The 16,110-nt window shown below is 39.2% G+C and overlaps 1 protein-coding gene across 1 annotated transcript; it reads right to left on the reverse strand.

Annotated features, from left to right (window-relative positions):
• Positions 1 to 1,663: 1,663 nt before the first annotated feature.
• ATOH7 (atonal bHLH transcription factor 7) lies at positions 1,664 to 2,119 on the reverse strand. The gene has a single exon (XM_041427270.1). It carries the CDS (start codon positions 2,117 to 2,119, stop codon positions 1,664 to 1,666), a length of 456 nt encoding a protein of 151 aa, XP_041283204.1.
• Positions 2,120 to 16,110: the final 13,991 nt, after the last annotated feature.

Below are 16,110 nucleotides of genomic sequence, written 5' to 3' on the forward strand. Positions count from 1 at the left end.
CACATTAGGATAAGATAGCACATCATTTAATTAACAATTGTATTCATCGTTGTTGCACACATAAACTTGCCACTTAACGGTAAGTAATATTCACACACTCTGCCCTGAACTGCTCCTGCAGCACGGTCCCGCTCCCCCAAACACGCCTTAGCTCCTATTAATGCCTTTGTTCTTCTCTGAAAGCTGCTTGATTGTCGAAAATAACTCCTATCAAAGCTATTCATTAGTCATTTGGAAGAATCCTAAACTATAAGACATGGCAGCAGCCAGCAGGGAACCCGCAAGCTTTCCCTGCTGGAAATCCACCGCCAGCTGCCGTGGGGCACAGCTCGTTTTCCCCTTCCCTCTCCGGGCTTTTCTCTGCAATCTCCCCTCAATAGCAATAGCAATAGCAGCATCCTTCAGCTCCACAGCCTGCTGCCACCACAGCACAGCAGGCACCGGCAGCCGAGCCGCTGCAGCCCCTGCACCCTGCTACAAACACGCCTGCTTCCCCAGCAGCCGGCCTCTCCGCGTTTCTTTATCTTCCCAGCCTCCTTTCCTCTTCTGCCTTTTCTCCCCAGACCCCTCTATCCCCCACAAGTGAAAGCAGCAAGTGAACAAAAGGCCATTCAGCACATCACCAGGGCTGAAATGAACTCAATTGCTCTGCAAAAGTGCTCCATCGTTTTCTCCCAAATTTGTACATAAAATACACTCCTTACCGTAACTGGAAAGAAAATATCATTTGCTGGTTGTTTCTTTAGCACATTAAACTGCCAGGATTGTGATAGAAGTAGTGCAACATTTGGGGCAGAAAATCCACTAATAAGTAATTCCTAGAGTAGGAATTTCAGATATTTGGTGAGGACATAGCATATAAAACACTTTATTTAAGATTTACAAAATCTGTTATTGTTTCCAGATAACATAAGATTAAAAAATAAAATCCCATCATTTAAAGCCTACAAAAATCTAGAAGCTTAGATTATTTTCACATAAGCATTCTCATTTATGGTATACAATCACACATGTTTTTACAACCATTGAAAATAAAACATTCCTTCCATGACTTGAAACCAGCTCTTTTTCGAGCATACAAGAGACACCATAAACTGGATTAAAGCAAACCTACACAACTTTGGAACCCATATGTCAAACTTACAAAGTTTAAGAAAGTTAGTTCTCTGAGGACTAGAACTCCAATACATTATAAAACTTTTTCCATGTGAACCGTTTATGCAAAAAGACACTAAAGAACAACTTTAAAGCTGACATAAAAAGAAAAACATGGAATGAGGTCCATTTCTGGTGCTATTCCATTCAGTTATACCACGGGTCAACTTGTCCCATGATCTGTAGAAATACTGTTGTGGTTCATCACAGTAAAAAAAAACCCAAAAACTTCTTTAATTAAAGCATTAAATACACTAGATAAACCAGAAAACAATTGTCAGAAATATTTCAAATTAAAAGTATAATTTCCACCAGCATTATATAAATTCATTCATCTTAAATACCTTTTGACTTTATGTTCCGAGAGCAAATTTATTTTGTCAAACGACTATAAGATGCAAACAAGAATGAGCTATTATAATGCCAATATTACCTTAGTCAAGCAGATTATTGCTAATTATTAAATTACACATCTGGCCTGCTGCAGACTCTTAGGTGGCAACAAGTTCTAATTAGCTATCTGGAAGTGCTCGGGGTGGTAGCCGAACACCCTCTGTGCGTAGGGATCGCTGTCGGCCGCGGCTTTCTGTGCCGGGTAGCGGTGGTAGCCGTCGCCGTGGAAGCGCTCGCAGTGCAGGCTGAGCCACTCTCGCTCCGTGCTGAACCTCTCAGCTTCGGCCAGGATCCTGGTCAGAGCCATGATGTAGCTCAGAGCCATCTGCAGGGTCTCGTACTTGGAGAGTTTCTTATCCTGCCCCCACTGCGGAACCACCTTTCTCAGGCGATCGAAGGCCGTGTTCAGGCCCTGCATGCGCCTCCTCTCGCGGGCGTTGGCAGCCAGCCTCCTCTTGGCAGCGTTCTCCATCCTTTCCGAGCCGCACTTCACAACGCAGCCCGCTCCGCTCCTGCACTGCGAGCCCGGCTCCGCACCTGAGTCCAGGTGACTGGATTTACAGCTTTTCATGTTTCATGCAGCTTCACTTTCACACGCACAAAGATCGCCTAGCAAAAATTTGCTTTCTAAAAAGTGGTAAGGAAAGCACTCATGGAGTAGCCTTCGCACCACTTGAATCTGTTTCCTGATATCAATTATGGGGTATTTTTCTTGCCTTCTAAAAAAAAAAATAAAATAAAATAGAAGTTCTTCTGGTTCTTCTGGAAGCGTCTGAAAATTTTCTTATCGTTGAAAGAAAGAAGGAAACATTTTTATGCCTTGTGCTTTCATTCTTTAAATTTCTTTAATCTCAAAGAGAGAGAGAAAACAATGAAATCTCCATTCTCAAAATGTACGTTACGAAGAAAACGGTCCGTTGAATCCAAGAAGGATCTTACTGGATTGAAGGCACAACAACTCCAAACGGCTGTTTCAAGTGAGAGAAGCCCCGATCCAGCTGACGGTGAAAGGGATTTTGCGATGGCGAAGGGCTGTGCTCTGAAGCCGTGACCTCCTAAGAGAGATCTCTCTTTCCTGGCTCTGCCGGCCAGCGAGGGTTGTGCGGAGCGGACCAGACGAGGCTTTATAGAAACGGCAAGAGCTGAACAGGTGGCAGCAGGTGGGCGGGCGGCACGCTGCTGCCATCCCAGCACCTTCCCACCCTGGGAACTACAGGGGGAAAAAGCCAAACAGTAAAATCCCAACATTGCAGCCTTCATCTGGTGAGAAGTCTTCCAAAGCCGTTCTGTCCAGCCCTAACAACTTGCCATCTGGAGTAGTGTCTGGCTGGCCCCACAAGACTCTGGGCAGTTAAGCAAAAGACCCTTTCAATGGGTAATCTGTTGCAACTCAGGGGGAAAAAAAAAAATCTCTGTGCATTGTAGCATTTGTACATTAAAACATGTGAAAATTCAGGCTAAGTATTGAGGATAGAAGAATAACTGCATTAATCAAACAGGAGAAAGAGCTAAAAGATACATGCCACTGTTTTGCACATATGGTAGCAAAATAAGTAAACTCAAATTATTAGAAACCCCTCAGCCTTCCCAATTTTAATATTGTATAAAGTACACAACATTGCAACCAGAGTAATATCTTAAGGAAAAAGGGGATTATATATTTGCCTGTCAGCAAACTCAAAGACATCAGAATAATTTAAATACATTTAAACAGTTAAAATGTAGCAATAGATTTATGTAATAATTGCAAAAATATTTAGATGGGTTATGATAGTTACACACAAAAAAGATGTAAGCATACTAATCACCTGAAAACTGCCCTTTTTAATACACCCTATTAAAGTATATATGTGTATTTGACATGAATTAAAGGTGTATTTTTAGTAATATCTCTAAATAAATAACAAGAATAAAAGAGGATGTGAAAAACAAAACTACTTGCTGGCAGCAAGGGATCAATTCTGCTATAACTGAGATGCCAGAGGAGCCAAAATATACACACACCCGTGCCCCATAATAACATCTTTCTTTTACTGTACTTGTATTGTACTAAAATCACAACTACATAAACTTACAAGGAAGTATCACATGATCTTTTTATGATGTACACAAAAGGAAAAAAAATCCCTGCCACACAATGATTTATTATCTGTATTGATTTCAAACTTAATTAAATTGTTACCAGCATTCATAAATTAGTAACTTTTTTCATTAGAGACTGAATACTGTATATTTATTTAGAACTATAGCTCAATTGTTTTCATTATGACTCCAAAACTTGGTGTAGTTGTAAACAGCTGATTAATCCCTAGCAAAAGCAATGCCAATGAAATGAGGTTGAATAATCCAAAAACAATAGGTTGCAATTGAACACTAATGGACTCCAGCACGACAGATGTTGGACGTCGGCTGTTACGCCCAGTTGCTCTGCTCTTAATATTCCGCATCCTAATGATCATGACCAGAGATGATAGCTGGGGTAGGGAGTCTCCATTATTCCATTATCAAAATGTATGCCACTTCTTCAATTTTTAAAGAAGTGCAACTTGGTCACGTTTCATTAGAAATGTTCTACTTGGCTATCTGTGTGCGCTGACCTATTCTCCAAACATAAAGAGCTACTACCACTCACTAAAGTGCCACTTTCTGATGATCTGTGTGAGAACAGCTCCCTCCAAAAACCCACAGAAACATATGTCTTCCCTAAAGGATCAGCAATTAGAGCTTGTGAGATTTCTGTTTCTGAAGATGCTCCATGGGAAGTACCGCATGTGCATCTGATCTTCGTGCTACTGCTAAAGCATATTTCAGTGCTCCTGCAGCCTTCTCTCCCTAATAAGTCTGTTAGTTAAACCCTGTGTCTCTTACAATGAATGTCAAACGATTTTTCATGTAAAAGAACACCAGAGAATTAAGGTGTTCTGTAAGTTAATAAATACTGTCTGTTCTCATGAAAGAGCTGCTACTCAATTCAGGTAGTCAATCACTCTTCATCTTAGAGTGCTGCTAACATCATGCCACAAACACGAAAAGCTCCCCTTTAAAATAGAGTACCGTATTTTTTCACTTGGCAGCAGTTTTCTTTTTTTAACTTAATATGTCCTGACAGTATAAATTATAATGAAGACTTCAAATATATTGAAAATCACAGTGCTTCAGAAACTTTGTATTCTCCCTCACTAATGCACAGTAAGCCAGTACACAGCAGTGCTGTTAATTGTCCCTTCCTAATTGACTCACCACCATCATCATGCTTTGACTAACACACTGCTGTAATCTCATGAGAGAAGCTGTGATTTATCTCTCCTACTGAACACGCTGTAAACTTCAGCTTAAATGATTTACTATCAAATCACAGGACAAGAGCCCAGATCCCTTTAGACTAATAATGAATTAATAACAGGATTTTATAGCTCATAGGTAAAGCTAAAAAATGTTGGCTTATCCAAATACCTGGTTTTCAGCACTTAAAATTTTGTTAAGTTCCTGCTTTATGAAAGCAAAATACAAAATGTATAAAGGTCTTATTCACACAATCTAGTTCATTTGTACAGCCACACTGCACAGCCTTATCATAATGTTACCTCAAACTAAAAAATAATCTGCTTTATTGCTCAGTGAGTAAGAGAAAGGGTATCAGTTGGCATTTTCACAGGTTTCCTTCACTCAGTTTGATTTCCTGTATATTTCAGCTTGTCTTAATTAGTTCTTATGTAATCTTATTCCCTCCTCTCTTTACTTTTAATAATTCCTCATATATATTACTATTTGAAATTTTTTTTAATTATTATCAATATTTTTATTATATTTTATTTATATTTTATTATATTTTTTAAAGATACTACTATATCCTGATGTGATAAATTGCTATGGTGCTGTGGTGCTAAAATCTTTTCTTAAATGCTAATTTATATTAGTTTCATGGGTTTTGAAACCAACCATTTCTCAAAAAATTCCCTTTTACTCTTTTTTTCCCCTCATAATCTTGAGGCAGAAAAACACCAAAATCACCAGAAAGAAGTTCTGTGTCTACCCAGTTGCACAAATTTCAATCTTTGATTCTCTAACTATGCAAGTACCAATTTAGTGCTGCTCCATGATCCTTGCAGCATTATTCCTGAGTCATATTTTAATTCTAAACCAGTATCATTAACCAAAATATTATGTTTCCCTCAGAGAAAAACAAGAGACAGATAAGAATGCTATTTCAGTCATAAACCAGGTTATTTCAGCAACTTCAAGTCACCACCAATATTAGAAAATAAAGGAAAGTTTCAATCCACTAAAGAAATTAGGTAGTTTCAGGATTTATGATTACATACATAAACCCATCCAAAATTGTCTGCTAGGTATCCAAGTTAAAAACTCAGATGCAATTAGTGCAGCACACACTAAGAGATTAATGTCTTTCACCTGTACTACTATGGGAAACACAATCTAACTTCTTTTATTACTTTTATTGGGGATTGACTGGGACCAGATACTAAATTTAAAATGAAATGCAAGCAATATTTCTGGTTAAAGTCTAATTCCTCCCTACTTTCTCTACCTATATTTATAAAAGCATATACAAGCAATGTATGAAAACAAGAGTCTTACCTCTTCCTTCCAGCCAGAACTATTTCCTCCCAGGTATGTCCTTTCTAAAAGCCTCAGGACTCCCCACCCTGCCGTTCACCCTGAGCAAAGCAGAAGGAATGGCATGCCCTATGCTGCCTAATTAAGAGCAGGTGGGTAACTACCAAGCTATGGCCATCCTTAAGGGCCCCATTTCTCCTAACACTTGACTCAGCTCACAAGACGGGCTAGAAATCCATGGTGTGCAGAAATCACTTCTTTTCCAGCCTTGGTTGTTTGCATTGTTGTCCCTGTCACAGCTACAAAAGTACCCAAAACCAACAATTCACTAGAGAATGTTGAATCCTGCAGGGACACTTAGTAACTGATACTGGAAATGGAATAACAATCTACAGCTGCAGGTGGAGTTTGCAGTCATTTCACCTGGGGCTTCCCACCCTGGCACTGGACACCTTTTCCTATAAAGTAATAGAACAGTTCCCTTTCCTCTCAGCCTCTCTGGGCTGAGCTCTCCTTTCCAGCAGCCAAGTAACTGTCCCAGCTGCACCTCAGCCTCTATCTGCCACACCACCTCCCAGTTACCACTTCTCAATTCACCATTTCTCTTCTGTTTCACATCATCCTTCTCACCTCCTCCAGGTGAGGCTCAAAAAAGCCTCAGGGGGCTTTTTTGAAACCTCTTAAAAAAACAAAAAAGAGAAAGGAGTCCTAGAGGAACATTACTAGAGGAATGTGTCTTGAACATTTAACTTTCTCACCTACATTATATATTGAATTTGGCTACATTATTTACCTTTGCATACACACACAATAGATGATGAAAGAAGTTTCCACCTAGAATGATACTGCAACCCACTGCACCACAAGACCAGCAAAAAGCTCTGATGTATTACAAAGCCAGTGAATTTTCCAAGTATCATATATATGGCATGTGCTTAAAAATACAGCTATCTGTCAAGGTCAACTGCACCTGCACTGCTCAGCAATTTGCAAAAGCTGTCCTGATGTTTTTCACAAGGGAACCTAAGACACAACACACCAGGGCACACATGGCAACCTGGCACAACGCTCACTGCTCCAGCAGAACTGTGCAAGGAAGCTTGGCTGCTGCAGTTCCACAGCTGAACCAACTTCTGGGTAAATACTGACTCTCTGTTCATCTATCAGCTGTGAATTAACTTGATCAGCACTATCTCCAGTATCATTGGGCAATACAAATTTTAAAAAAAGTTAAATTTACTTGTTCAGCATTACATAGGCATTCTGACACAGGCAAGAGCAGAACCCATTTATTTAAGATACAATTCAGTTTCTTTAAACACCTTTTATTTTCCTATATACTCAGTTTCAATGAGACAAGAGTCTTCCAGGGAAGACCTTCCATTGGTCTTCCATAGTTTGAGAATTATTAAAAGCACTGTGCATGCTCTCCACCATGAACCAGATAAGGGAAGGAATCTATTTTATCCTCCTGATTCCAGACAGGAATTACTGTTTATGTGATCTCTGATAGATGTTTTCCTAACCTGTTTTATAAAACCTCTAACAGGGTAATCAGCAGCACAAGTGGTAAATTATTGTATTTTCATAGATTAGATACCTCAGGATTAGAAAGATTAAATAGATGGCCAGGACATACTTCATCAGCTGATTTGACCACATTTCCTCTCAGCAGAAGGAATTATAAACTCAGGACTGCTGGGTTCAGCACCAGAGTCTGGAGAGAGCAATTCTCCAGAGGTTGCTCATCTCTCGGTTCTAAGCCTCTTACCTTAGTCCTTCTCTCCCTGGTGGCCCCTCCCCTTTTCCAAACTTTTTCAGGCATCTCTCATCCAATTATCACCCTGCCCACCTCACACCTGTGCATCACAGTCACCTCTGTAAAATACAAGGGGATCTTTGAGTTACAGGGATGGCAACTCCCATGTTTACCCCCTGTGCCCACTGCCCTCCAAATGCAATCGGTTGCTCCTTTTAGCCTCAAACCAGAAATGTTTATTCCAAACAGCTTCTGCACAGGTGGCAGCAGCCAAAGCCCAACTATTTATGAATCTGCCTGTGTACTAGAATGTGTGCACTTGTTTTTAGAACTTTATAAATGTAGCTGAATTTAATGGGATGCTTGACACTGCAGCAACACCACTGCTACAAGTGAAACAAAACCAAAAATCCCAAGCTTGCTGCAAAGAATGGATGAACCAAAATCTTTTAATAAGAAATCAGCTGTGTTCTTCTTTAATCAACAGACATGGTCAGACAGCCTCCAGCAGAAGGTATGATTTGTTGTTACATTTCACCTGCTGACAGGTCAGCCTTTTGCTGGATCAGGTGGTGTTTTGGCTTTTCTGTCCCTAGGAGCTGCTTCCTCCCAAACACCAGCATGGGAGGCCTTAGACTGAGCCAGTTCCCCACACCAACCTTGTGAAAAAACAATCTTTCTTACATTGTAGTTAGTTACTCTTAAATTACCTATTTGCTATGACATCAGAAGTACAAGAAATACATTAACATTATTGAAATCACTGCTAAAAAAACTCCTTAATTTGCTCTACATTTAGAAAAAAAAAAAAAACAAGACCATTCACAAGTTAGCCTTTAACTTTTTTTCTTTGGAATGCAGTAGAAAGCCTACAAAAAGTCCTAAAAATAGAAACGGAATGGGTAACTATGCTGAGAGACAGTATGGAAATTCATCATGGAACAAAATTAATTCCCTAGAAGACTCTCCCCAGCTGTTGAAGATCATCAAATAGCAAGGTGTGAACACACAACCCCTTTTTATTTTCTGATAACCTTCTTTCTCTTCATCTCTGGGGATTGTATTCCTGATACACAGGAGAACTAAACCTGTTCATACAGTATCTACAGACTTTAGTATTGGCAATGAACTGAGTTAAGCACAGCCTATGGAAGAGAGAGCTGTTACAGGAGTGGAGCTTTCTGTTTACTCCTGAGGGGAAAAAGAGGAGCAGAGAAAGGGAGATATAAAATGTGTGTCATGGTATCAAAGGAGAGGAGTGTAAGAATGTGCTCCCACTGAGTTTCCCAAATACCTCATCAGAAAAAATCTTATTTGCAATCAAGCAAACAAAAAACCTGCTCGCACATGCAGATTTTGGTCAAACAAGGAGTTTGGTGTACTTCAAAAGCAGGGAAAAAATTGCAGCATTTTATTCTGAATAACATCCTATTTTATTAAAACTTTTCTGCATCATTTCTAATTGTGAAAAAAATGCACTCCCTGAGTGAAAGCACCATTTCTCTCCCCAGACATGAACAGCTAGTCCATCTCACTTCAGTGAGGTTTCTTCCCTCACATGCCAACTGTCCAGGGGACAGGACCAATGACAGCCACTGAACATTCTGCTTTTTATTCCTTCCACCAAAAACACCGATTTCCTCAATTCTTTCCTACAGTGAAAAGTCCCTCTCTACTGTCTACTCTCTATCAAGAGGCATAAAGACCTCAGACTGGAGCTGACATCCTCCCTGCACCTGTTGCCACAAAACCCAAGGAGAGGTGGAAATGGGTGCTGCAATCCACTCGTGGGACACTGTGACTTGTGACTTGAAACCTGCAATCTGCTTCACTCCAAGTACAGAAATAATGAATGTGCAGAACAATACAAGGCAGTTTAAGGATGAAAATGAAGGCTGAAATTGTTGAAAACAAATACTTCTTGACAAGTAGACAAAAAACAATAGCCAGTAGAGAATGGTCTCCTTTTGGAGAAGCAGAAAAGTACACAAGAAAGAAGCTCTGTGTGGAATAAAAATACAGTACCTAATGCCATGAACCTCTAAAGACCTGAATATATTTAATATTCAGCCCTAAGTAATCTCACTGAATTTAAAGGCAGTCTGCTTACAATATTAGACAGCAGCACCTGGAATTTCAGGGAAAAAAGAAAAGTGACAAAAGGCAATGGGGAAAACCAAGGGCCACAAGATGAGATATAAGCAGAGATACAGGCAGGAATAGAAAGTGACAATAATAAAACATAGGAAGGTTTCAAGTGGATTGAGCTGCAACAGTTTGCAGTAGCAGGAACACACAGTCCCTAAGATTAGAAACTGTCTTTGTTTTATTTCTTCTCCAGCCCTCTGACTGATTGTTGTAACGTGGAGAAGAGAATGCAATGTACCTTGGAAATGAATTACAGTTATTACAGCTGGTTCCTAGCCAATTAGGAAGAAGACTCTCAAAACTCCTCATCTCCCAAAAACATAATTAATGCTACAGTTAATGTTGCTTGCTCAAAACAAAATCATGTCTAGATCGTGCCACGGTTTATTGACTAATAAAAACACAAGAAGGAACAACGGAGAGAGTGATGCCAAAGGATGCTGTAACCTTTTTACAAAATCATTTTTCACTTCAGAAGGAGTTATTTTCTTGTGTAAACAGGCATAAAATTACTACCCAGCGCCCTGCTTCTCATTGATTTCTACTTGGCACAGTTTGCCAGATGCTGTTTGGTCTAAGTGCTGCCCTGACCTGCCCTGGTGACGCTGGCCCCTTTCTGCTTTGTGGCAGTATTTTCCCAGCGGGGAGGTCCCACCCCTCTCATAGTTCACTGGCAACTTTTGCTAAAGGCTCAGAGGTTACCCATATGTTGTAGTGGAGGGGCCAGCCTGGCTGGAATTAACTCAGGAGTGGCGTCCAGCTTTGTGGCTGGAGCTGGCCCAGAGGAGATTATAAATGCCCCAAAACTAATTAAATATTTTGTCTCCTGCTGGTAAACAAAGGCGAATGAGGGCAAAAATACGAAATGCCTGATTTAACTAGGATCTGTAAGTAGCTTGACAACAGCAACCCTGAAGTCAGCGATGCATGATTTAAAAGCCCCTAATGGGTCAAAGCTGTTACACAAATGAGACTTTTGTCGATTATCCTTCACTTTATATATTTGCAGAACTGTTACATAAATGTACTTCCTATCAGTTTCCAGAGCACTTCACACGAGCCTTTCTGGGGTAAGAGCCATGCAGTCCACATATTTGTTTGGAAGCTTTCTTAACTTTCGCTTTTGCACTGAAGAAATACAGAAAGTAAATATAACTACCGAGGAAATAGATACAAATAAGAAGTGACAGCATTTTCAGTAACATTTTCAAGGATCTGAACTGTCAAGTCCTGCTTCATAAAAATGAGAGAAGAATTCTCTCAGTTAATAACAGATCTAGTAAAATGTTTTCAATTCCATTTTCTCAGCTAAGTGCCTTCTTCTAGGCACTTATATTTAAATTTGTATCTATAACATAAATATAGAATATATCTAATCAGTTAAATTGTTTAAATAAAGAATAATATATATCTAATCAGTTAAATTATTTAAATAAAGAATAATATATATCTAATCAGTTAAATTATTTAAATAATGGATCAAATGCTTTTGATATATATAAATCAGATTTCATGTATTCAGTTATGTAAATCAAAAATCCACTCTCATGGCATTTTAAATATTGTATGTCCATAAAGGTATACTATCACTGCTGCAGACTTAGTTTCTTTTCTCTTAGAAATATGTAAGAATTGTCACACAAATATTCCATGACCATGTTTTAGAAGGTTAAGTGATGAAAAGTCTCACAAAAATCCCATTATGAAAGAAAATGAGAATTGTAATTTGACGTTCTGTATACTAATTTCCCATTTATGCTTCACTTCACGTGTTTCTGTAATCCTGCTACAGGTAATGGGACTAATCCAGCATCCAAAGATTGGCAAAATTAGCCATAAGGTTTGGTTGTCCAGGACCACAGTGCATAATGCTGTAAACTAGGAAGTGACTTGTTCATGAAAGCAGAGCGTTTACCTCATCTGGGAGGACGTGTGTTTAATATTTCTATTTTCCATAAGCCCAGTTTTACTTGCTTTTTTTTTAAAAAAAACTTTACAGTAAGGTTATCTTTATCTTCTGAAATTTGAGACTTACTCAAAAATGGCAAGGATCAAGTATATGAGTGAAAGAAAAGGAAACCTTAAAACAAATTGGTATATATATAGATATATACACACACACACATACACACACATATAAAATATTATATATATATATAATTATGGTGAGGCACATTTAATCTATCTAGCTGAGATGGGACTTTTTTTCCTGTAAAACCACAGACGAGAGAATTAAGTAATCCTCAGTCACTTTAAGTAAACGTTTACACTAAGGGCTGATGTTGCAATTACTGCTTTCCAAATTAAGGAGGAACTCTTGGAGCTCTCTTGGTCTGCACCCTGCCCAGACAGCTGAGGGCCCACGCACACACTCATATCCACATCTGCTCTTTTGTCTGGATGGACAGCAGGACGCCACTGAGGTTTCCCCATCAAAGAAAGGCAATTCTAAAAGATGAAGATGTTCTAGTTAGGCACATGGTAACATTTGATGTTCCAGATTTTCAGCTCTCCCAAGTCACATTTGTGAGCTCTAACGAATTGGAGGTGACAGGTGTATTCTAAAAGCTACCAGCAAAGGCAGTTGTGAATAAAGAAACACTTAATGTCATGCCTGCTAATAGCTAATGCTGGCTCAGAATGCACAAAGGACAATGCTTCCCATCAGGTACAATAGAATAAAGTGATAAGCCATGGCTAGGAGAGAAAAAATCTCACTGCACTCCATGTACACAGCAAAAGGACTGAACATTTGATACCTAAAAGCTAGGTATTGGCTTTGTTTCTCCCATGAAGCTAATTGTTTCTCTTAATTCCTTATTTCAGGATTTCAAGAGTCTTGAAAGTCAGCATTCTATCAGATTTCAATGAAGTTTTCTTCTGAATTCTACAAACTTGAGAATGGGAAAGTAAATTATTATCTTAGTGGAACTTAATTATTGTCACAGTGGAAATTTTAAATTAAGAGTTCTAATAATTTTTACAGAAATATTTTCAGCCACTGCTGTTATACAAGTTTCCTTCTTTCCACACAAAATAAATTACACAATCATTCTTATTTAATTGCATACATCATGATTTATGTCATCAATTACTCATGGATTTTAATTCCTGTAAAAAATGCAGGAAGGCAGCTCTATTTCTGTTGCAGCTGGCCTTATTCACGTATAATTGAGAAGCAAAAAGATATGTATTACTTTTTTTTTCTTAAAATTTAGGGGAAAAAAAAGTCTGAGCACAGTAATAATTACACTTGTGTAATTCAGACTCACTGAAAAATGTGCCTCCTCTGAAAGTGCTATTGGTTTGAAGACTTAGGGATGCTTTTAAAGTCAAACACACTAGGAAACCTTCTGAGGAATATGGGTGACAAAACAGGAACATGTATGTGTGACTGGACAGGGGACATGAGCTTGTCTCTGCTTTTTTCAGCAAGGCTGTTTTCCAGACAGGGTCTTAACATTTTCTCCCCAAGCAAAAAAGTTTCAATAAATTGCACAAGGCCTTTGCACAGGCCCAGTTAGAACCATGTAAGAAAATTTCTCCTCGTTAAGAAGAGACTGCCATAATCAGTGTCAGCTCTCACTAAAAGAACAAGATGCCCAAAAACAACTGAGGAGAGGGAACAAACACACAGAACTTAAGGTATCTCCTACTTTTCCTTGGCTGGCAGGAAAGCCTAACAGAAGCAATGAATTCATATTGCACTGTTCTAAGGATCAAGATCCCACTTTGTTTTCCTCCATCTCAAAATCCTAGGGCATGGCACAACTTAATCCACACTCCCAATCAGCCAGGAATGCAGCAAAGACCACCCTCTACATCCAGTTCCCTTTGGAGCTCTTCCTGGAACTGGCTGTACTGTCCTTCAGTCAGTGCCAGTGCTCAATAAGACAATCAAATCCTTTGTTAAGAACTTCCAAAATGAAACAGAAATACCAATTAACTGGTATTCTGTCTGGAACTAATTTAATTCAAAGGTGTCTTCTAGTACCTTGGGATATGGTGTGTTCTGCTCTGGAGAGATTCAATCGGTGAGAGATTGATGAAGGGGTGGGGAGGTCAGGTTTGCAAATACAGAACCATCTGCAGAGTCTCCTGGGTTGGTACCTGCAGCACAGTAATTTACAGGAGCAGGTGTTTCCTTTTAATCTACATTTTTTTTCTGCTGAAATTGTAACTTTATTAAAAAGTGCCTGCAGTTTATTATTAAGAGGGTACTTCGTTCATTTTTGCTATTAACTGACTGCTGAAAGGTTTCTGAAAGTTTTAATGCCCATAATCCTTAAAAATACAGCTAAGAAAAGAGGCTGTGATGTTAAGTATGGAAGTCAACCAGACACATCTTTAGAAAGCTGCTATTGTGTAAACACAATAAAGCCCAAAAGTCTGTTCTTAAAATAGAATTGCATTGTTCAGGAATGAGCCATTTCTTCCCAAATAAGGGTGACTGAAATTATTCTAGTTGTGAAGATTCTAATTTATTTTGTTTACAGCCATAATTAATTATGGAGAAAGGAAGCTGTCTGAAACAGAAAAAAGTTCAAGAATTCCAGCTGGAATTTCCCACCTTGGTAGGATGAGCACTCTGGTCAGTCCCCTTTGGTTTGGCTCCAAAGCACAGCAAAGGTCAATAAAGAACACATTTGAAGTCAAACTCGGGTTCCTGGCTTTGCTGCACCTCACACCCTGCTCCAGCTCTGCTGTAATCCACATTATCTCTTCTCAGGCCTAGCATCTCCCAGCCTGACTCCCCCACCACCCAAAGTGGCTTTGCAGGGGTTTGAAGGGTGCCCACATTGCCCAGTCTCCACTGAGGCACCACACCTCCTGCTCCTCACACACCTCCTTCAGCTCCTGAACCTCTGCCTCTCCACAATCCTACAAGTGTTCTGCAGAGTTTTCCCTGGGCTTGCCTCATGTACTTGACCTACCTGTAACTCTTACCAGGACAAAAATGACATACAGGGAAGCAGCGTCCTGGTTTGGGTGTACCACCAAAAGAGTCACAGAACACTGCAATGTGAATAAACCTTGGGCTTATATGAATCACAGCATTAAAACCCAAGGAATATCCTTCTTTCCCAATCAATGAGGAAACACCCAAGTCAAAGTACACAAAAAAAAACAAGAGAGTTAGAAATATTATTTTTTCATGTTCTGCTTTAGACATTAAATGTAAATGTCTTAGTCTAAGACCAACTTCCTAGGGAAAAAAGTCACACACACCATTGACTATCTGGTCATATCCTGGGTATTATTCTTCCACTTTCCTATTCTTTGGAAATTTTTATTTATGGTTTGCAGTAAACTTCAGGAAATAAAAGGACAGTGACTCAGCAACTGAGAAAAATCCCTTGTTCTGTGTTTTTGTTTAAGTCTCTTAATTAATTTCAAGACAGATTTACTCCTTGGGGGAAAAAAATAGATGTGAGAATAAAATGTGCCTAATTGGCAGATTTTTCAGTTTTTAACTGAACTAATTTAATTTTTACCTGATCAAGCATCACCCTTTATTTTAATTTAGGTTTTGGGTTGTTGTTTTTTTTTGCTTCTGGGAAGGTTCCCTCTGTTCCCAGCATGTTTCCCTGTCACTCTGATGACTACTGAGACAAAGAAATCTTTCCTTTCCCAGAAATAACTGCCTCATCTGTTGCTAATTTCCCTTCCCATCCCTTATGGAACACATGGCTCCTTTCTATGACCTCTTGCTGTGTGCACATTCATGAAGTCTTTATAATTTCCTCTTCTTGCAAAACTTTCCAAATTTAATAACACCTTTTAATGTATGTTTTCTGTCTATTCTCATCTAAATAACGCACAAGAAATGCAAAGTATTTTCATGACTCCTTTAAGCAAACCTGTTCAATGGCTTATTGAACTATTCCCATTTTCTTTACATCCCTTTAAGCTCTACATTCATTTCTATAGCAATAAATTTTGGTATGGTTTCTGTTCCTCACTAAAGTTTCCTGTTTTGCCTCCTTCCTCATGGCTTTCCTCCTGGCCCCTACGTGAGCTGTGCCCCTGCAGAGGCACATGCCAAAGAAGCAAAATAAGCAAAAGGGCATTTAAAT

The sequence above is a fragment of the Onychostruthus taczanowskii genome, unplaced genomic scaffold, assembly GCF_017590055.1.
Source record: "Onychostruthus taczanowskii isolate IOZ18803 unplaced genomic scaffold, ASM1759005v1 scaffold98, whole genome shotgun sequence".
In the NCBI taxonomy this organism is placed as follows: Eukaryota; Metazoa; Chordata; class Aves; order Passeriformes; family Passeridae; genus Onychostruthus; species Onychostruthus taczanowskii.

Bases quoted from the DNA above. Each gene is read 5' to 3' on its own strand.
- ATOH7 (XM_041427270.1), bottom strand. From the start codon at position 2,119: ATGAAAAGCTGTAAATCCAGTCACCTGGACTCAGGTGCGGAGCCGGGC.